The sequence below is a fragment of the Aulostomus chinensis genome, chromosome 5, assembly GCF_037954235.1.
Source record: "Aulostomus chinensis isolate RoL2024-O1b breed Wild chromosome 5, RoL_Achi_v1.0, whole genome shotgun sequence".
In the NCBI taxonomy this organism is placed as follows: domain Eukaryota; kingdom Metazoa; phylum Chordata; class Actinopteri; order Syngnathiformes; family Aulostomidae; genus Aulostomus; species Aulostomus chinensis.
In genome coordinates, this window is record NC_141324.1 from 25,024,203 (window position 1) to 25,046,967 (window position 22,765).

Genomic DNA, 22,765 nt, shown 5'->3' on the forward strand with positions numbered 1-22,765 from the left:
CACATCTTTGCTGCATTCTCAAGGTCGCTTTTAAAACAGGGACCTGACCTACAATTCAGGGAACTTTTTGAGGATCAGTATATTCTTGTCTAATCTTGCTGCCTACATTTAGAGTTTTGGTGCACTAGAGGTTCACAACATATTTTAGAACACAGTTAAAAGCAAATTATTGTTCATGTATGGTGTTGTCTGAAACTGAATTGTATACTGTGATAGAACTCAAAGAAGCATTCATATGTAGAGTGCTACCCTGATGTGAGTTTGATTCCCACTCGAGCATGGAGCTTTCTTTGAGATAACAATGGCACATGTTAAGTGTTGCATGCCAATCTGCTTCTTTTATGTCACTGTGATTCAATCAAACAACAACTTCAGTCCCATGTAGATTCTCGTGCTGCCCTACAAGCTCGTACCTGTGCGGTGTAGTGGGCTTCTTGCTGGCGCTGAGCCCCGGGCTCGCAGGCACAGGCCTGCTGACGGAGCTGCTCCAGACGTGTCTCCAGCTCCAGCTGTTCCTGGCGGGCCTGGCTGAGCTGCCGCGCCTGCTCGTTGTGCACCGCCTCAAGCTCACAGCGAAGCTCCCGTTGCTCAGCGCTGAGCTCCCGTAGCCTCGCTGCCTCACCCCCGCGCAACGCCTCCAACTCCTGGAGACGGAAAGAAAAAGTCAGGGAATATAATGATAATGATGTGATACTTCACTGACCCCTGGATGGAAATGATCTTTGCATTTCAGCTTCTCCACAAGGAAGTCAGAAACTTGATACCACAAGAGGTTTGAATATGAACTTCTACTGTGACCTAAGTCAGACAGAGACCACTGAGCCAAACAGAAACTGTGTATAAAACCCTTCACTTGAAGGTTTTGCAAGGGGACACATTCAAAGTCAAAGGTCAGACAACAGAAACGTATAAACAAGTTGTCTGATCTAGAGAAATGAACAATTTGCTTGCATTTTCTTCTGTTTATACCATATCTCTTAATGTAAACCTCTCAAATTGGAATACAAATGCAATTCCCATTGATCCATTAGTTGTTAGATACAGTAACCATTTAGCAGAAGATGTGAAAGTCACTGTATTGCAGATATACACAATCAACATAAATCAAAATGGGTGTTTTCATAAAAATATGAGAGAAACTTAGATTTATGAAATGGGGTGCGAACATGCTTTTAAATGCTGGAACTGTCTGCGAGTAACATGTTCCAGGCAGACAGAGGGAGAGATGGAATGGTTGGAGGGAGCTGAACATCACCTCCACATCAAGGACACTTTTAATAGGCAGGAACAGATATGATGGAGCATGTCAAGGCTCATTTATCTTGTTTTTACTAACCACCAACTCACCATCTCCAGCTGCAGCTGCTTGTGCAGGGTGGAGTTGAGCTTCTCCTGCTGCCTGCTGTACATCTGCATGATCTCCACAACAATCCTGTCCTTGTCGTCCTCCAACCCTCCCACCACTGCAGTGCCGTTCATGGCAGCGCCCGTGTCCTTAGCCGCTACTTCCGTTCCTGGTGACAACAATGATGCAGGAGGAGGGGTGTGGGTGGGGGTGTGGGCGGTTTTCTTGCAGCTCAGGCTGCTTGTCTCCATGGAAACTGCCTGGGCTTGGCATTCCCGCTTGGTGGCCAAGGCAGCAGGGGCAAGTTGGGATTTGGCCTCCTCGGCGCCAGCAGCAATGGGAGGCGACGCGTGAAGATCTGAGGGGAGAGGGAGAGCGGGATGAAGAAGCAAGTTTTTTAGAAAAAAAAAAGAGAGGAGGTGGTTGAAAGACAGGAAGTGTGAGCCGAGGTGGTAACACACTCTCGCCTACGCTTAGCACCACCCTCGCACAACCTCCGAAAAGCTCACACCTCTTTCTCAGTGTGAGCGCATACGCAAGCACAAGCATGGCATGGCAACAGCCGAGGAGCCAAACACTCGCCCACAAATTCTCTGTGTGCGCCCTCAGACATGGAGGGAGAACAGAGAGGAATAAGGGCTTTGTGTTGGAGCTGAGCAGCTCTGCGTGGGCACCTGCTCTGTTCAAACTCTGGTTTGTTCCCTCACTGCGGCCTTTAAGGTGTACATCAGGGGAAAGGCATCAAACAGGCCGTGTCACACTGACATACACAAACACAAATGTTGCTGTGGGGAATGTGTAGGCACCTGCTCGTAATGAGATGGTTTTTGAAGGTTTACAGATGGAGTCAGAGAGTAAAACAGAGTGACAGTGAGAGCAGCACAGAAGAGTGGGTTGTTTCCTAGCCTAACGTATTCATACAGTATGTGTGTGACAGGAAACGGCATGTCTGGCACCAGAGAGACACTTACACACCCACATAGATGCACACGAAATACACAAATAACAGGCGTGAGTCATTTGGTGATGGATCAAAAGCAAACAAACAGGAGAGAGCGGGCCACGACAGAAATAGTGAAAGGCACATAGACAGACTGGAGACATTTAACAAGGAAAGAAGGAAAAGAGGAAGATGAAGATAAGGAGGAGGGAAAAAGTGACAACAGACTATGAGGGAGGCGGAGATGAAGGAAACCAGAGAAGAGAGAGAGACGAGGATGGATGGATGGGAGAGGAAGTGCGAGAGCAGATGGAGGACAGACTCAGAGAGGATGTGGAGATCGCTGCCAGGAAAAGAGAGGGAGGATGGAGAGAAGAGAGACAGCCTGGCAGTCAGACGTGGCGTAATGGCAGACGGAAACCATTCCTGTGATTCAGCCTCCCTCTTTCTCTCACTCTCCCTTTAAATATGCCTGTCGTTAATGCAGGCTTAATATATACACTTTAATGTGCACATAAAAAACTCATAAAGATAAACACACACTAAGTGCAGAAAGGAGGTCATCGCCAACCCCCCCACCCAACCCATCCCACCCCTTGTTCATCAATAGTGAGGTGCCCCCTGAGTCTTTATCTGAAGGTCAGTGCATGATTATGTGCATCGCTGCGGGCTGCAGTGTTAAGTGTGTGTGTGTGTGTGTGTGTGTGTGTGTGTGTGTGTGTGTGTGTGTGTGTGTTTGTGTGTGTGTGTGTGTGTGTGTGTGTGTGTTACAGTGGGTTACAGTAGGAGGTTGGATGTTTACAGTGAGCACGTGTCTACTCTGAGTGTGCTACATGAACAAGCCTGTCTCCTCTAGTCACATTGTACTTATGCAAATTGCTCATGCTTGCTATGCGTGTCATATTTATAGTAGGTGACGTGTGTCAGCCCTGTTTGTGTCTCATCAACATACAATATACACAAAAGATTGACTGTGAGAAAGCTGATTCAATAAAAATCAGACATGACGATTAGTTTGTTTTCTTCTCTTCCGAGGTCAAGCTTTCACTCATAATAAAAATACACAAATAAATTGTCATTAATATTATAAAAAAAACAACCTGAATTAATTTAAATGAAATTATAATTTAAACCAACAAGCACGTCCTTTTTTCATCAACCAAGAAAATCACAGTTGAACAAACTACTGTATATTAGAATATGTCCAGCTTTTAAATTAATTGATATTAAAATGCCTCCACTATTACATCTAGTCATTTTTATGAGGCAATGATTATAGAGTGTAATAGCAGCTAGCGCAACATGTCAAAAGGAGAATCTCTATCAAATATTTCACCCAAGCTTGGTCTTTTACATTTATTTTACTTGCATGAACATAAGTGTAGTGTGTTGCAGGGTGTTATTTAATTTTAAAAGAAGGTCATTTAACATATTTTTCTGTTTTAGTACTTTTTCAATGAAGTCCATCATTTTGCAAAATAGCTCATGATTAGGGATGCATAATATGCTTAAGTAGAATTAGCACCCTCACCAACCAATCCACTTACAGTTTTCATTCATGTTTGAACAGATTCATAAAATTATGTTTTTTCATTTGACCAGAGATTTTAATGTAAAATCATTATGATGTAAAATTAGCAAGTCTGGAGATAAAATGTCATGATTCATGCTATTTATTCGATATATTTGTGTGATATTTGTCATAATCAGCATCAAAATCTTTTCCTCCTTGACTCCAAGTGAACATTTGAGAACATTTTAAGACAGTCATTCACAGTTCTATGAAGATATTGTGTTCATGACAATGGGACAACCCATGACGGACAACTCAAAAACGTGATATCTCCAGACACAGCAATCGCCAAGCAAAGTGATAAAAAATACCGTGGCAATTATTTGGGTTATTGTAACTGTAATATGACTCAGAACAGCAATATGGTAGGACAAGGCTAATTCATACTGGTGCATTGTGGCAAATTCTACCCCCACCAGAAATGACAGCTCCTGCAATTTGGTTATTGCCCTTGGCCATGTTGTTTTCTGATATATTTGGATTAATTTTGAGGCTCTTATTATCATAATGCAAAGCTTAAGAAGTGGGAACCTTCTTTAAGTAAAGGAATGACAATCTTCCGCATTTGTTTGGAACTAACTGTCTAAAGAAGATCACAACACTTAACACTGCTCTAATTGCATTGATTATGGCAACATTCAGAACGAATGAAAACATTTAAGCAGGGAACAAAAGGATGTGCGTTTCATTCTGTATGCATTTATACGAGTGTCATTACTCACCCATGGGTGGCTCATCGTGGCCAAGCACTCTGCGGCTGTAGTGGTGTTTGAGGAGCGCTCCGAGCATCTCAGGGCTCATCTCCGCCTCCCTCCGCAGAGAAACGTTTGGTGCCACCATCTTATCGTAGGTGTACAGGTAGTAACTGGGAGAAAGACGGATATAGAAAACATTTAAGCACAGAACTTAGCTCCTATGGAGATAAATCCTCACACAAAAGCACTGAACATTTTATCAGCGTCAATGGATAATTTATTTACACTCTTAACTCTCGGTATCAGCCAATTATCAATATTCAATCAAACATCTCTCATTGCTGTTGTCACTCTGGTCATCATGGAACCAGTTTTACCTTTAACATATTTCCGTCTTTGCAGTAAAAGATCATAAAATGTTATGAGTTATGGACTTTGCAACGGTCAGGTGCAATGATTCATGTTATATGGCCTCTAAAACAATTCAAATCTGAATCAGAGGAATACAACAATTGTCATTTGGCAGCAGTTTGAGTCTCCAGTACCGGCACCATGTGATGAGTGCAAACACAGCGTGGAATATGGATAGGTCTTATCTTGTGTTTACAGGAGCTCGGCCTAAACAGACCTTCGGCTTATCACAAATGTCCAGGTAGCAGCTACAACTGAGAGAGAGATAGTGCCTGGAGATGCACTGAAGCCACTGAGCCAACACTATCTGACTCTTCCTGGTGTCGTGATGGGAGGAAAAGAGGAGAGGAAGAGAGAGGGGAAAGAGAGGAGAGGAGAGGAGAGGAGAGGAGAGGAGAGGAGAGGAGAGGAGAGGCCCCTCCCCCCACCAACAGTACCCTCCAGACAGAGCTGGAGCTGTGAACTGGGTTAAGCATGACAGCTCAGTGGGGCTCTGCCTCCAAACACACAGCATTACCAACAAGGCTGGCTTCCTCTCCTCCACTAGAAACAACAAGCTTGACCAAGTGACAATCTGAAATTACTTCACCTGAAATACCTAAGATGTGATCGAATAATGTATCCTTGACAAGTGTATTGCTAATGGATGTTGGTGGTAACACACAAAAGATGTTAAGTGACACTGCAATACACAAGACAAACTGGTCCATGCAAGCCTTGACTGGTTTGAGAGTGTAACGGCTGTGTGACGCTGGTAGGTGACCAGGGCTCTAATCCTGCTAATTAGTCTGGTCTGACGTCTGTGTGCCTCCGCTCAGTCAGTATGTCAAGTCAGTCACATGCACTTATGGCACTGTAAAACCATCTAATTCAAGCCTTTAATCTGGGTCGGATTACTGTGTTTGCTATCAGAGTGCCAGATCCAAGCACAGGCTGGTGAGCTCTGGAGAGCACAACAGGGAACCAAAAAACCAGAGGAAATCAGGGTTTTTATGGAAGAAAAGGGAGGGAGGGAGGGAGGGGACATGGCACACTGCATTGAAGGATAGAAGATGAGGAGGGGGAGAGGAGGAGCAGAGTACTGACAAATTAGAGATAAGGGTGAACGAGATGAGAAGAAAAACTGCCGCAAACACAAATTTGTCATTCTCTGGTACTCATTTCACTAAAGACAGACAACATGCAGCTAACTCACATCGCTTCAGTTACCCGTAAAAGCTTTTATAAGCAAGGCAGAGGAGCTGCTGCTTATATTTGGTCTAAATCAATTAAAAAGTCAAAGTTGCAACACTTTTACGAATATACACATGGATTAAATTCACTATGCCGCAACAAATCAAATAAAGCGGTGAATGACTAAAATGGCAGATCAAAACTGGTGCAAAATTTGTCAGTTAATTAGATAGTTGACAGGGTAACACCAATTCAAAATAATAACCATTTGCCAGTGTTAACACAGATTTTGATTTCATATAATTTTTTTATTCCATGTGCTTTGTCCTCTATTTTAGCAAATGAATAACAAAATGTGATCATAATGAGATGGAATGTCTACTGCTATAACTGCACAAAAACAGCAATTTTACTACTGCTCCCAGATAATGGCAGGTGCTGGATTATTTACCATGTTACATACCTATGTGCAACCCTTTTAGAAATGATAATTGCCAGTTTCTTTTTTTTTCAAATCTCCTTCCAACAGGATATTTTAATATGTCAACATTCGGCAATTGTCAACATTTAAAATAATAACCATTTCCAACCAAATATAGTTTGCCATAAAAGGTTAATATGGTGTAGTACCTTGGGTGGACCAGGGTGGGGTGTCCTGGCTCCTCCTTGATGTCCGAAAAAAGACGGTTAAACACCAGAGTAGGTGGAGAATTTTTACCCTGTAGACGAAAAACATGCACACCGCAACATTAGGATGATTCTGACACACCCCTTTTCATATAGCCTTCTGAGCTAATCTGTTACTAAGTAACAAAATGACAGCTCCTCTTGCCACATTTATTGATCCTTGAATGCAATTTTGTAGCTGAATGGGTGAATTATCACAATGATAATCAGAATGCAAGCTCACACACACACACACACACACACACACACACACACGGAAAGGAACAGCGGGAGGAGAAAGGAATGTGCTGTACTGCACATGGTGCTCTCAGGTCCATAATATAATATGTCTAATATATGCATATAGATGTGCATGAGGAATCATCCATCAGCCATCACAGCATTTCTCATGAGTGTGCCTTAGTGTGCCTGTGTATGTATGTGTGTGTGCGTGCGTGCGTGCGTGCATGCATGGGTTGTAGAGAAGAAAAAAAAGATAATCATGATAAAGAGCTCCTCCCTCATGTGTGCATGTGAGGTTGCGCTGCATGCTGCAGGAGGGGGAGGTGAAGCCTTTCTGCAGCTGTATTATTGTGTATGCGCTCCTGACAAGTCAGAGAGGAGAAGTGTGCCGCTATGAATGACTAAACAGGGGGTGTGTCTGTCAGTTAGGGTGGGGGTGCTGACCCTGAGAGCTGACCTGCATGTAGAGAGGAGAGGGGGGCAAGAAGGGGAGTTGATGGAGCAGTAGGACGTGATGGGGGGATGTGAGGGTAGATGGGGTGGGCTGCAGGGAACCCAGGACTGACCTTTCTCGTAGGGTCGGCATCGGCCAACTTGCCACTCGTGGAGCAGAGATCTGCTGAGGATTTCCTCACCTGGCTCTCCTCCTCCTCCTGTTCCTCCTCTACAACCTTCTGAAAGACATAAGGAACAAAATGGCGTTTAAACACACAGACAAACACACCTCAAGCGTAAAACAGAAAACAGACAGAAAACATGGATTTAACGACCTAAAGATACAAACTAAAGTAGAAAAGATCCATTAGAGTAGTGAAACAATTAAGATGGGATCCTGCTGAGGAGCGTGAGAGAAAGAGGAGGAAAGTAGATGGACAAAAATTACAAATGACAGCACAGTCACGGAGGGGAACGATAGAGACAAATGGCATTTAAATGAAAGACAATAGAGACAAATGACCTCCTAGAGATAGAAAATGGAGACAAATGGCATTAAAAGTGAAGTGTACAATGAGCTATGGTCTGAGCTGGCCGTGATACCGTGTCAGAGGAAAAGAAGGCAGCAGAGAAATGGATAAGCTAAGAGTAGAGACTGGATGAGCCCACTGAGAAAGGTCTATGAATAAAACACAAGAAAAGCTGAGCAGATAGTCAACATGGCCCCAACATAGTCTGTCATTATGTACTACTGTGCATGTGATTCATTGGTATACATGCAACACAGTTGGAGTGAGCCTCACTGTGAAGACACACATGTGTCTTGAATGTTTGATTCATCATGTCAGCTCTCTGAGCAATGTGTGTTCAATAAACACTGATGGTGCTGCCTCTAGTTGTGTGTCTGTGTGTGTTTTTTAGCAAAGCCAGGACACGCTCAGCAAGAGGCCACAAGCTGATGGAGGTGATGCTTATCTGTGGCAGACAGGCCCAACACTACACTCTGCACGCACACACACGCACACTTTCAACCGAACTGACAGGAAGGACAGGCACCAGAGGAACAAGACTTTCTAGCCCTGCGATATAAAATAGCGTGGTAGCCCACAGCTACAGAGAGAGAGGGGGAGGAGAATATGAAAAAGAAGAGGAAAACAAGCCCAACGAGGAAAAAAAGTGCAATGAAGGAAGAAAGAGACAGAGGTTGTAGAAAGCATCAATAATTGACTTACTACCCTTTTAAAGCCATCTATAACCATTTATCCAGAGAATGCACAAACACAGTCAGGTGGACACAGTGAATAATAGACAGACAGCTTTTCGTCGGCTGGAGTAAAGGATTTTCTTCTTCGCCGTATCGGCAGAGCGGCATTGTTGTTATTGCAGCTAAACAAGCTCAGAACAATACAACCAAATTAGAGTGACAGCAAGGTATTAACTGCTAGACATCCATGTAGTAGTCCGGCAGTGGCTGCAATAATCAGCTGCTTACGTCAATATTACTCTAATTAATGATTCTCATTTAGTATTAGTTTTAATTCTCGCATCATTCTTTCTTGTATTAGACACACTGCTCTGTAACCCAACACCTTAACTTCACACACTCACAACTGAAAAAAATTGGACTCTGCTAGAATGAAGGATACTATGTTGGATTTATTGCCGATATCCAAAATACTGATATCTCGCAAATGTCATTCGATTTAAAAACATGTTTACAGTACATTCCCATGTTTTCATATAGATTAACATGTAAACTTACATTTGAAAAAGTCTTGTTTGTTTTTTTATTTTACCTTCATTGATGATGAGCTAGAGAGACTTGAGGGAAACATCCATCGTATCAACACAAATGTATTTAGGAAAATGCTATCTGCCAATACAGATGACATGCTGATATTATTGTCCACCTCTCATAACAATTATTTTACATTTTGAGAAATACATGTCTTTGCTCCAAGATTGAGATGAAAAGATCAATATACTGCATTCAGTGTTGTAATGGATATTTCGGTGTCAGTAAAGATTAAACAAACGATATAAGACCTGTTTTTGAATCAACTTTATGCCACTAGCATATAGATGTTGCTTGGTGTATTTTTTTTCCTATTTTAGAAGTAGCCATGAGGGCTGTTTCCCTCTGACTCCATTGATGATGCTAAGCTAGTCCCTGTATTGCATATACCTATTATTTAAGTGTCTACATCTACATCTATTTAAGTATCTGTTATACCACAATATACAAAGACAGAAAAAGCAAGCATTGCTAGCGCTTATTTGTGTGTGCATTCATGTGTGTGTGTAGGGGACAGTCCCTTATTTACAAAGGCATGGATGAATGAGCATGTGCATGCAAATGTAACAGGCTGGTGCCATACACGTAGGCAGGTGTGTCTCTGTGGTGTGTTTATTTGTGTATAGAAAGGGGGGGCTTATCTGTATATGAGCACTTGTGGTTGGTGTTTGTTTGTTTATTTTTCTTTTTTGCTCCAGAAGGAAGCACTACAGCACTGAGGCAGGCAGGGAGGGATTGAAGCATGAGACAGGGCAGTTACGGGAGGGGGGGGGGCAAAAATCAAACCCTCTGTAGTGGGGTAAAAGTGAGCAAGTCTCTCCCTCTCTCCCCAATATCTATGTTTTGTGTGTGTGTGTGTGTGTGTGTGTGTGTGTGTGTGTGTGTGTGTGTGTATTTCAATGGCAAATTCTTTAAAGCCTTGGTTTTAAGGTTGAGGTGATAATTCAGTCAGATAAGCATTTATGGGATGATAAGGGAATGCATTAAGAGGCAGATATTATAGTATAAGTGTGTTGATGTGACTATTTGTTGTTACATGTGCGTTTCCACTAAAAACACTAATAAAAGAGTGAATAGTGCGTGTTCTAGAACATACATTCATGTATGTGTGTGCTCAGCTAATGGCTGCATGTGTCTCCCCCTGTAATTCCTGCTTACCTGACAGTTGACAGTTTAACACCCACCACCCACTCACAAGCGCCTCTGCTCATTATTCCTGCTGGTCTACGCTCACAATTCGTTAATGAAGGTTTGTTGGTGCAAGCCTTTGCACATCTCCACAGAACTGTTTTCCTCTCCGCATTTTCACTCACTCTCTTGACGTTTCCACCTTCCCACCCCATGCTCAGCTTTATTAACACACACCATGCTGCTACTCTGTCCTAATCTGTAATAATGAAGCACCTCTCTTATCTGGGTTGTTTCTGTGTCGCGCACACACACACACACACACACCCACACACACACACGAGAACACAAACAGCCCCCCAACCCATGTCTCCAACCCTTTGTCAAGCTGAACCTCTCCTTATGACAATGTGGATTAGCATTCCACACACTCGCTCAGCTGAACTCTGCCCCGTTGTTCCTAATCACCAGCAGTCTGCCTGCCGCTGCAGCTACACACACACAGACACACACACACAAACACACACGCGCCGTTCATCCCACTGCTATATAGTTAGATGAAACATACTGCCCTAGACACATGGCCATGTGAACACTCACAGTGACCCATTTCCAGAGCCTCAGTGTAGTCCCCAGACCATGAGTACACGTGACATTTCTACACCAGACATTAATGGAGCAGAAACTGTTTTTTTGTGCATTTGTGTAGCCTAAGTGCTATTAAACAATAACAAGTGCCACTGTACTATACAGACATACGTGACCGTAATTTACCATACTCCGTCTGGTCGTAAATGAACTTCAGCAGCACACAGGTTTTTCTGCTGTGAGCTGCATATGTATTTCCCATTGCAAAGCACTCACATCCAGTTACACAATAAAGATTGGCATAAGTCTGTGTATTTACTTTGCAATTAGATGAGGAATTTTCATTTTTAAGCTAAAAAATAAATTAATACACACACAGCTCCGTATCATTCATAAAATGCTGATTACTGATTGGGGTGAAGTCATTTTAACTACAAACAAAATTGAGATCCACCCAGTATCTTTGCAGCAGGACATTGGAGGATATAAATGAGTCCATTTCAGTTCTTGCCAGTCTTGCTCACAGACTACAAGAGGGATCTGGTTTCCTTCTCTGCGATCAGTCTACAACACTTGGTGAAATTCAAATATGCTTTCACTAAAGGTAGACACACAAAGATAGATTGACACACTGCCACACAGAGTGCAAACAAGTCCGAGGTCAAGCTTTCCGCCTTCCCTCTGTCTCTCCACTCCAGTCACGTGGACTTGCCAGATGACTAGCCCTCAATGCGTGCATGCATGCACAAACACACACACACACACACACACACACACACACACACACACACACACACACACACACACACACACACACACACACAGAGTTTGTCATGGCTATAAATACATACAGTCGTCATACATATATATAATGTATAACGACATACATGGTTAGTCCCCCATACACACAACAGTGATACATTTTCAATGGAGGGAAAAAAGGAGGAGGACACATATTTTGAAAGGTGTGAACACAACCTCACATATATCAACTCATCAGTCAAAATGATGTCTGAAAAATGTAAACAGTTTTGGCATTTTTCTGTTTTGTATTTCTGTAAAATTATTAAATGGACAAGGCATTCAATGAGTTCACCTCCAAGAAATTGTAGGGCATTTTTATGGCATTTTGAATTATTAACTGATCAACTTAAATGATAGGAATCAGATGCAGATCTAGGAACACATTCATTGCCGGGATTGGTATGCTCTTTTATTCTTTAGAAAACATTCTCCTGTAAAGCTATAAAACACTGCCCTGCATACAACACATGCTCATAAAACACACACACACACACACACACACACACACACACACACACACACACACACACACACACACACTACCAGTCTTAACCAGCCTAGTGGCAAATCTTATCAGGGGCACAATAAAGAGAGCACAAGCCTTGGCCTGACCTTTCATCTCGGAGCAGCAGACTGGAGAGTGTGTGATTCTTTGTGTTATCAAATCAAAATCAACATAACCACTGTTGGGCTGAGTTGAAGTCCCTTGTGTAAGTGGTGATGCCCTAAAGTACGCCAAGTGTTTTAATCTTGCCAAGGGAATGGAGGGGCTCACATTGACAAACCCCCAACACCTCCCATCGCAGAGCCATTCATAAACGAGGTAGAGAGTGAGAGATAGTGACGGGCAGCAGAGGATGACAAAGTAAAGACACTGATTTTCTTATTTTTTTCCACCACTGTCCAGAGGAAGTACACAGCCTTTATTTGGGTTCATTTTCATTCTGTCTCAGACAGCGGAGGAAATGAGGAACACACACACACACACACACACACACACACACACACAGCTCTCAGAAGCAGTCAGTCAGTCACGCCCTGTCTGTTTCTGGACCACATCCTGTTCTGCTGCAGTCTTCAACTGTGTCAAACATCGAGCTCCTTTCTTGCTCGAGGACACTTCAACTTGGAGGAGCAGCCCGGGTTCAAACAAGGAACCGTCCTATTACTGGACGACCGCCTGGTAATTTCATCCCAATTTCTCCCAAAGATTGCCTCACAATTTGATGTACATCATATGTGTTTGGTTTGTGAGTGCTATACAAATAAAAAGGTACCAGGACCAAGTGCTCTTGTTGTCTCACCTGTACTGCCCCTAAAACACACACAGACACAGACACAGACACACACAGACACACAGACACACACGCACACACACTCTTAATCCAATAAGCCATTTATCCATGGACTGGGAGCTGCGCTTTGTTTCAGCAGTCAAATCAATAACAGCCCACGAGGGAACCAGCCAGCAAAGTGGGGCATTTAAAGGAATACACTTTTTTGTTTGAGGCTCTCATTAACTCCGCAGCACTGTGAAATGAGATGACGGGATTTTGCGTCACCAGCATCTACATGTTTGGCCCTTTTTCCCTCCGTGATGGGAATGCCATAAAGACACTTAATAAGTTGCCATGAAGGCATAACATTCCTTGGCCATTTCAAGTCAAGAGCAAATCGTACCTAAAAAAGGATTTTTCAGTGATTCAATGAAGAACAATCTGTATTTTTCCTTTCACTTTTCTTTTACATATGCCTTGAATATAGAGATAAGACCTTTAAGTGGAACAGGTCACAGATGAGGACTTGTTTGACAGGTGGACACTGGTTGGACAAACAGAGGGAAACAGGGGGCAGACGGCCAAGACAGATGAGGAGGCAAACAGACGACAAGACGACATGTGACTGTGCCTTCATCCAAACACACACACACACACACACACACACACACACCTGTTCTTTCCTGTTTTTTTTATATACAACGAAAAAGAACATAGCCAGACAAGCACGCTGATAAGCATCAGCCAGACTAGTCATGCCAGAGTCACAAACCCACACACAGGCAAGATAAGGACAGGTTCATTCCCGACTTTGGCTTCAGGCCTCGGGCACATAGTTGCGCCACATGGGCACTCTGTCTAGACAGTCATCACATGCACATCAAAAACACACGCACACACGCACGCACGCACGCACGCACGCACACACACACACACGTGCGCACCCTTTTCAATCTCTGCCAATGATTTGAGTGCCTTCATAGCTACAGCTCATGTCAGCCATTTTACAATCCACATACACCGCAGCCTTGATAACCAGAGCCACTGGGACCAAGTGGGGAAACAGTTAATGGGAGTCTGTGGGATAAAATGTTGTGCCTTAGAGCCAGTTATAAAAGTAATCGTCAGGAATTTCCCCCTAATAAAGACACGATTTATTGTCCACCCGCTGAAGTTTTACCACAGACTGGAATTTAATTTAGAAACCAGAACCAGTATTTTTCTATGATCCGTCACATAAAAAGCCGTCTCCAAAGCTCCCTCGATCAATTTTTCTATTCATCTCTGCCTCCCTCTCACTCTCTCACTCGCTGCTTTGTTTCTCATGTTTCACAGTCAAATCCCAGGTGATGGCTTCCAGTCTATATTCACAGCCATACATGAGGAGGGTTGTAATAACGTTACCTCATGAATGGACAAATTGTCTGACTGGAATACACTGAGCAGGCTGGGCAGGCTAAAGTAGAACCCACACACACAATATCTATGACCCCAGGATACATTACAGTCATGAAAGAATATACAGTGGTACTGCAACTACTATTTTCATTTTCAATTAATTAGCCTATTACCCTCTGGATTAATCCATTGTTGATCCCAGAGTTCAACATGTTGACTCATTTGGTGATTAACTGGCCAAAAACCAAAGGTGTAAAAAAATAACATCAAAGAAACCTGAAATCACCACATCTGAGAAGTTGGAAACCGTGTACTATTCTCCACTTTTACATGATAAATCTAGTAATATTTTGTTAATTACAAATATTACTTGACTTATTGTTTCACCTCTAAAAAGACATGTAACTGAATAATACTTTTAGGCTATAATTTCATCTATGCAATATCCTTTTTTCTCTGATTTCTAAAATAATTTTAAATTCTATTGTTGCTATATCATTAAATAACATGCTTCTATTTGCCATAACAATCATAATTTACTGTTTGATGTAATCAGGGCAACTCTGAACAATTGTGAAAAATTTGCTGCTTTGTTGATGTAACTTTAACCGTATAACTTTAAAAAGGACCAAAATCCAAATAATTTCTTCCAGAAGCTTAATTGTTATGACTAGATCAATACCAGATGATGAGACATACCTCAACGTCATACATCAGAGTCAGGAAGTACAACAGACTGTCACTCTTTACATCATCAATTTCAAGTACTGTGATTAATAATTACAATTGCAGATAGTATGTATATTGTCAACTGGAAAATACCTTTTATCATAATCATGCAGCTGTATGAGACAGCATCTAAAAGACAGTATGCAGGGTAAGATATCGCTATCTGTTAAGTTTCCTGCTTGCCCTTCGCAGTTACACAGGAAACAAGTGAACAGCATTCTCTTACCAAGTCACTTCAACGGAATGTTATCATTGGGTCCAAAATGAAGCATTTTAAACCTGAGTCAAAACATGGACAGTGACGCTCACATTTACCACATGTACACACAATCATGAGGAAACCAGGGTGTTAAAAGTCAGTGAAGGGCACTTAAAAATCATCCATGCACATGAGAGCATGTTAGTTCCATATACATGTGCAGCTCATCGCAGCACTGAAAAGCTCAGTGTCTGTGGCCCACTTCCTCTCCCCGAGGTCCCCGAGAGCGTTAATTATCACAGCTGTTGGGGCTCACCTAAGTGAGTCAACCAGGCCGGCTGACAGACAGACATTTCTAAAGATGCCCTTGCAAGTAAACAGATATCCCATCAAACGATGATGGGCGATATGGATGACGACGTGCTTTACCGCAAACAAACTCTCGTGCACATGTATGTTCTACGGATGAAAGCAGAGACACTTCAAGCTCCCAGGAGGACACACCAACTGAGAATGAGGCCAGTGGGCCCTTGTCTTGTCTGTGGACTGTATTTATCATTTGAGCTTCATCTGGGCCAGTGTGTGTGTGTGTGTGTGTGTGTGTGTGTGTGTGTGTGTGTGTGTGTGTGTATCTAAAAACAAAATTAAAGTCACAAGAGGAACAAGCTGCCATACGGAGGTAGGTTACTGGATCAAATCCCCCAATAAGGGACACATGCACTGCCAAATCAGGTGCCTGGTTTTCTATATAGGGAAACACTGTTAACTATTCAAAGGGATGAAACAACACGCAGCGCTTGGAGACAGCGGGGAGTGAGAGAGCTGCAGAGGACGAGCGTTGCTAAGCAGAATGAAAGCTGAGTGAGGCTGTCAGCAAGCCAGCAATGCACTGCTTTCACTACAGTGAGGGAAAACACAAAATGGAGACACTGCCCGACCCTCTGTCTTTGAAATAAATTACATAGCAATGTAAAACACACTGAAATCTCATCTTGGAGTGTTCCAATAGTAAAACATACTTAGAAAATCAAACACTAAGCTCATCATAATTAGCATGATGAAGAAGTGTGTGCTCCGGTTGAAAAACTCAGTGTTAAAATAAAGGGTTAATGCAAGAGTTGGACTGAGTAAAACCCTTTTTTACTGGCCCTAGTATGTGGTCATATATCGATCGGTGGTTTGTTTACTTCTTCCTCAGCATGGGAGGCTGCTCTGCTGTAATGTGGAATACTGCAGTAAATGTCAATGCTTGGCTGGTTGTCGCCGTCTGCAACAAGGCCAGCAGGGGGTAGAGAGTGGAAAAAGACGAAGGAAAGCATGGAGATGAGAGTGGGGAGTAAGGAGACTGACCCATGATACAGTCACTACAAAGGCTGAATCACACCTGGCCAAAACGCCCTGCAGGGAAAAATCTATCACAGGCAAATGGAAAGCAAGACAGTTAAATGCAAACAGGCTCTGGGTCCTCTGAGTGTTCTGCAGGGAGCTCCGATCTCATCCATATTACATGCAGTCCTTGTTTGAAGCCTCCACTGCTCGTCTCTGCATGGCCAGCTTGGCTTGGCTGCCCAGACCCCTCGGGCTTGCCTGTCTCTCCCTCACACAAACACGCACACACAGCTCCAGTAATGAAAATCCATCAGCTCCCATGACTCTCTTTCTCTGGCATGCTCTGGTTTTCAACTAGAGTCTCTGAAAACCAATCTCTTTAATGGCTTATGGACTGCAAATTCACTATTAACATCTTGCTAAATATAAATTATTAAGAACCTCAAAACTTCTGCGAGAAAAGGCACCAAAGAATCTACCAAGATTTGGCCGGAGGCTGTGACACACCATCCTGTCAAGGACACAGTCCACACACACTTGATCACCAGGCTTCTTTATTAATTTAACACAGTCACTGTCTGCGGCAGGCTTGACAACAGCCAAAGAAACGTATTTGGGATTAGGAAATGTCATTAGAGTTGAGTCAGAGCTGTAAGTGAACACACCTGGGTGCAGATCAAACAGACAGTGTGAGAGACCAGGACAGTGATAAATCTTATCCTGGCTCTACCATGACGCTGATTAGTAGAGAGCAGACCGCAGGACTGATGGAGCACTGTGACTCACACTGCAGGATATGGTTGGCGTGGTGATGGGAGGAAGTGGCTGCAAGTGGGTTTAGTTTGAAACTTTGACTTCCTTTAAATGTGGACAGCAGACAGTATCATCACCACATTACAGTAACGTGTACTTGGTTGAGTGTGTGTGTGTGTGTGTGTGTGTGTGTGTGTGTGATCATCCTCCTAATAAAAGATGTCATCATACAGATACATTCCAATCTCAATCAGGGTCAAATTAGCGTCTGGCTTTCTGTCACCGCTGATGTGTCAGGATGTGTTACAGACGGTTAATTTCAATAGTGATGACTAAGAAAATGTCTGAAATAACAAAGTGCTTCGTCACCAGAACCTGCTGAAATAGCCACAAAGCAAATCTTCAAAGGATAAGTCAAGTGTAACAAGACTCTGTGCCGGCCAAGTCACTCACCACAGCAACAAGGCTGTTTCAATATGCGCAACAGTGAAGCAAGAAGTAGACACACATACCTCTGTATGGCAGCTTGTTCCTATTGAGACTTTCATTTGTTTTTAGAGATATAGGCGTGCGCGCGCGCACACACACACACACACACACACACACACACACACACACACACACACACACAAGTATTCACCATTCTGTTGCTGTAGGCCAGTTAAGGAGGACTTGACTATGAGCTTGCATGCAAGGATGCTGGAGTGCACTCACCAGTCTCACCACATGCAATCCTTAATTAGGCTTCCATGGCTGAAGTATACTTGAGGAATAATCCACAGTATGCGTTTAATGGAAGTTTTCTATCGGGTAATACATTGCATCTGGAGGTCAATGACCTCAAAGATTGTCTACTACTTAGTTTATGATGTAAAGAGGGGCTGTGGGGCTATACAGTCCAGAGGGAAACTATTTGAAGGATCTAGCTGGTATGGACCCCTGAGGGAAATGAAGCAAAGACAATTGTATGATTGCACGAGTGTGTCAGTACTACGATGTATAAGGAGTCAAATGATTCCCATGAGTGGCATCTCACCAAGTGGGAAAAGTGGTGCAATAAACACATCAGCATTCGGTAAGGCTGAAAGAAGTCACTTGTTTCACCTTCACTAAAACTGTCTGTTTGTCCCCAGTCGGTAACTTAACAGTCTTTCCAGACCAGCATCAGTCAGGCCCCTGGTGAGATAAGGATTTACTGGCTGTAAGAGGCTGCCAGCAGTGGAAGGGGAAAGACTTTTAGGAGGGCATTTTATGTTAGTAGAGCAAAGGTGAAGCGGTGAAATAAAGGACGTTCAGGGCAAGTGATCACCTATCCAAGCTTGGCAAGTTTGTATGTTGCTCTGGTCTGCTGTGTTCTCTTCTTTCATCTGGTGAACGAGCTTCAAACTAGCAATCACATTTAACTTGGCTGCTGTTTCTCAGAGCCATGTGGACATCCAATCAAATAATGAAATGGCAAGCCATTACTAAACATGCAATTAAATTGCTGGCAAAGTGGAGAGATGGGGATTCCCTTATTCGTACAGGCTGACTGTTTTCCCTTGATTTACTGTGTTTGCAGCATGCATAATTGATCAGTGTAGTGGCTGGGCTTAATGTCTTGTGAATGTGCTGGGTGGCGGTCCACCGGGACTCATGACACGCCTTTGATATCTTGTGTTTATCTCCCTGTCTGGGAAACTGGGGCTGTGGGAGAAAATATTAAGAGGGATTCTAAATGTCTATATGGTGTGTGTATATATGTGAGTGTATCTGGTGTGTATGCTGCTCCTATGGAAAAGCGCTGTCTCTGGTCTCTCCATTTATATCTTCATTAATCACCTTTCCCACAGGGAGGGAGGCACAGAAGAGTCTTTCAAATGCAAACGCCATTTCTATTCTTGCGCACAACCTGCTCTTCTGACTGTCTCCCAGGGAGACCAGACAGTAGACAGTTAATTTTCTCATCAAAAAATCGATAACTTAATACCAAGACTCCTCATTATTCTCTTCTCATGCAAAACAACACAAGCAAGTTAGTCAGACGTGTTATGACCCAAGCCTTTCCTCTACGTTCTTGTTTGAACTCGCAGCCTATTATATTTCCCTCTCTTTAACTTGTTCTTACTCTCATTTTCCTCAGAAACAACAAACTGGTCTGACACCCTGAGGAGAGAGAGAGCCAGAGCATAGTGAACATGCAAAACGGCTGTCAGTCCAGAGCTATTTTAAAGCCTGGAGGACATTTTGGCTAAAAGGAGCTTAGCCAATTTGTTTAGTCTATGAGTCTGTTGGCAGACATGGCAGAGGCTTCACAGTATCTGGACTGACCTCTCGCTCCTGCCTCTAATGCTGTGGCTAGCTTAGAGCAGCCCCAGAGCCACACATTATCTTCTTCCTCTTTTGGTGAGGTGGTTAAAGAGCCTAAGACAACTAAACAGATAAAAATAACATGCTACAGCTGGGATGGGAAAATGCCACCATGTAACAAAATATGGCCAGACAATGGGTGAAAATGGTTTGCCTGGTTGTGAGCTAGTGCATAACTAATCCAAGTGAAGACATGGACTGCAGCTGCTGCCTGTAATAATTTAAAGTGTTAGTTCTAAAAATCCACTTCCAATCAACTAAAAAAAGACCTAAGTAATGGGTTTGGCGTTCCTCCAGTATGCTGCAATGCTGTTATGGAGCTGTGATACTGGCACTGACCTGATGGTGACATACCAGAGGCCCCTTGGCTCAGCCCCCTCTACCTCACAGGGCCCCATTTAGTCCTTTACAACAGCCAGCAAACACTGGCTGAGCCACGGCTTGTTGTGCATAGAGAACACACAGTCTCCCACACTAAACTACATACAAGCGTGATCAACTGTAGGTTACTCTGGACCAGTGTTCAAAGAAGCTGTGTGTTTAGTATAACCGGATAATTGTTTGGTAAATGCAAAAACAGACATGGAAATATGTGTATGGGTGTTTTGGGGTGGAGACGGGGGCAAAGGAAAGGCCAGGGAAGTGCAAGCTAACCAACATATGATTGGCCAGCTGAGAGGCCTGTGCCAAGCTGGATGTGTGGTTCAGCTCAGGTCTTGGGGAGGTTAATTTTCAACTAAGGAAAGAGGAGCCTAGAGCTCTTTCATTTGCTCAAGTGCCTCCCCTTGGTATGTTCTGACCACAGTTACCCTTTTTTTCTCCCTACTTGTGTCTGGCAGGCAGTCTGACTTACAAAAATTAAGAGGAAACAGCAGAGGTGAGGTTAGCTCGAGAGAGAGACGGTTGCACATGTCTGAAACTTATGCAATACTGGCTGTGGCCCCTGTGACTGAACCTCCGCATTTCACTCTTCAATTTCCCCTGCCTCCTTCTTGGTCCATTTCCACTTCTATTCATTGTCTGTATCACCCAGCAAGTCGCCACATCCATCAAGGTCAGACACCCGATCAATAGCCACAGGCTTTCCTCTCATCTGCCTTGCAGACCCACACAAGTGGCCCTATTGCTTATGTAATGATCAACTTATCCGGTTATTTGGCTGCTTATTTTGTTACTGCCCGCTGATTAGGGCCTGGGGGGTATTGGCTGTTTACACACACATGTGGGCAACAGTACAAATATCTGGGTTAGAGGAGTGGGGTGTTGGTGAGCAAATGAATGAAAGCTGTAAGTCAGGATGTGTGAGGACATGATGACAAGAAGAGCAGACAAATACAGCAGCTAGATGTCAGCGTAGAGAGAGAGACAGAGAGAGAGAGAGAAAAGAGAGAAAGAGAGAGAAATAGGAAACAAAATGAAAATTAGCATGTCTGCAAAAATCCAATTTGATAATGTCCAGGAGAGTGAGTGACAAGCAGACAAGCAGAGCAGACAGCCCAGAAGACAGCCAGGGATCACAGCTGCAGTGGTCTGCGGTGGTGAAGTCACTCGTTTCCAAATAGCAAATAGAGGAAGCCAGAGAGATGCAGCTGTCTGCCGTCTGTGCCGCAGCCACTATGTCAGCCGAGCCAGGGAGACAGACAGAGGAGGGCTGTTCTCTCTGTCTGACACTTCTGACTCTGGGCCAACACAATGCTACAAACAAGGCGGAGGCAAATAAGCTAGTTACATTCACTCACCAGAGTTATGTTGCAAGGGTGGGGGGTATGCCAATGTCTTTTTTCCCCTTATTATAAATTCATTACACAATTATTTTAAATTGAATATAAATTAACTGATGTGATTGCATGAATCTGTGTATTTCTACTCAAGTTTGCGTGATGTGATGTCATTTAGACACCAAATGATCTAAATCAAGTGTCCATGAGTCCATCACAACCCCTGATGAAACATGAACTAATTTTCTTTTGGATGCTGATGTAACTCTTGAGGCTTTAACCTGTTGCTGTCTTTTGGTCAAGTCTGCCTAGAAAACTCTATTTACACAGCAGGGATCAGTAGACAGGGTAGCAGTGCCTAGAGGCACAAAGAACTGTTTATGGAGAGCAAGCCCTGGAGTTTTTAACTACACCTTCTCAAACCAAACACACCGAACAGGATATGGGACTAGTAGCCACTGGAGAAAGCATGTATGTGTATGTGTGTATGTGTGTGTGTGTGTGTGGGGGGGGGGGGGGGGGGTCCAGAGGGTCCCCCTGTTTGTGTCTCTTCACTTCTAGAGGTCCCAGAGCTCTGTGGTACAACTATGAACTGATTATAAATGTACACATTGAAACTGTGTGTAAACAAGGGCCACTGAACTAAGAGAACCCTACAGTCAGGGTCAGACCAACACACCAAACCATCTTTCTAAGAAGTATGTGTAACTATAAGCTTCCTGGCTTCCACTAACATCCACTGGGATGTGGAAAGTATGAGTCACACAGCCAGTGCAGTGGAGGCAGCCGGACAGAGTCTGGAGGATGTTCAGGGTGAGAGACATGTCCGTCTGCCTCACTTCCTGTTCAGTCAGACACACACTTTCATCACACACACAAACAGAAACTGGTTGGTTGCATTGAGAACACTGGTGTTCCCAATGCAACAGGACACAGCCAGTTCACCTTGTTCTCTGGCTACTGACCTTTCATACACCAGTACATCCGCTTGGACATTGGGGGAAGGGGTTTTGTTTTAATGCCAAATTCACCTGCTTCCTGTAGACACACAGGCAACTGTCTTTCCAGGAATTTGACCGTTTTTAACACCGGATCTCTTTCTAGACAGACATTCTGATTCCATCGATAATTTTTTAGTGCCATTTTGATCAAGCAGTCCTACAAAAAGGTTCAAAATGCAGCCACTACCAAATCAATGGCAAGAAAACAATAAAAGC

General features: G+C 43.4%; 1 protein-coding gene across 2 annotated transcripts in view; it reads right to left on the reverse strand.

The window, feature by feature from the left end:
- skila (SKI-like proto-oncogene a) overlaps positions 1-22,765 on the reverse strand; it is a 33,287-nt gene that overhangs the window by 5,279 nt on the left and 5,243 nt on the right. For both annotated transcript variants that reach the window (XM_086204156.1, XM_086204157.1), the window contains exons 3-7: positions 7,613-7,720; positions 6,768-6,856; positions 4,581-4,723; positions 1,348-1,703; positions 414-644 (exon numbers count right to left, since the gene is read on the reverse strand). In XM_086204156.1, the coding sequence (XP_086060282.1) occupies positions 414-644; positions 1,348-1,703; positions 4,581-4,723; positions 6,768-6,856; positions 7,613-7,720 (927 nt within the window). The remainder of the gene's footprint in view (positions 1-413; positions 645-1,347; positions 1,704-4,580; positions 4,724-6,767; positions 6,857-7,612; positions 7,721-22,765) is intronic.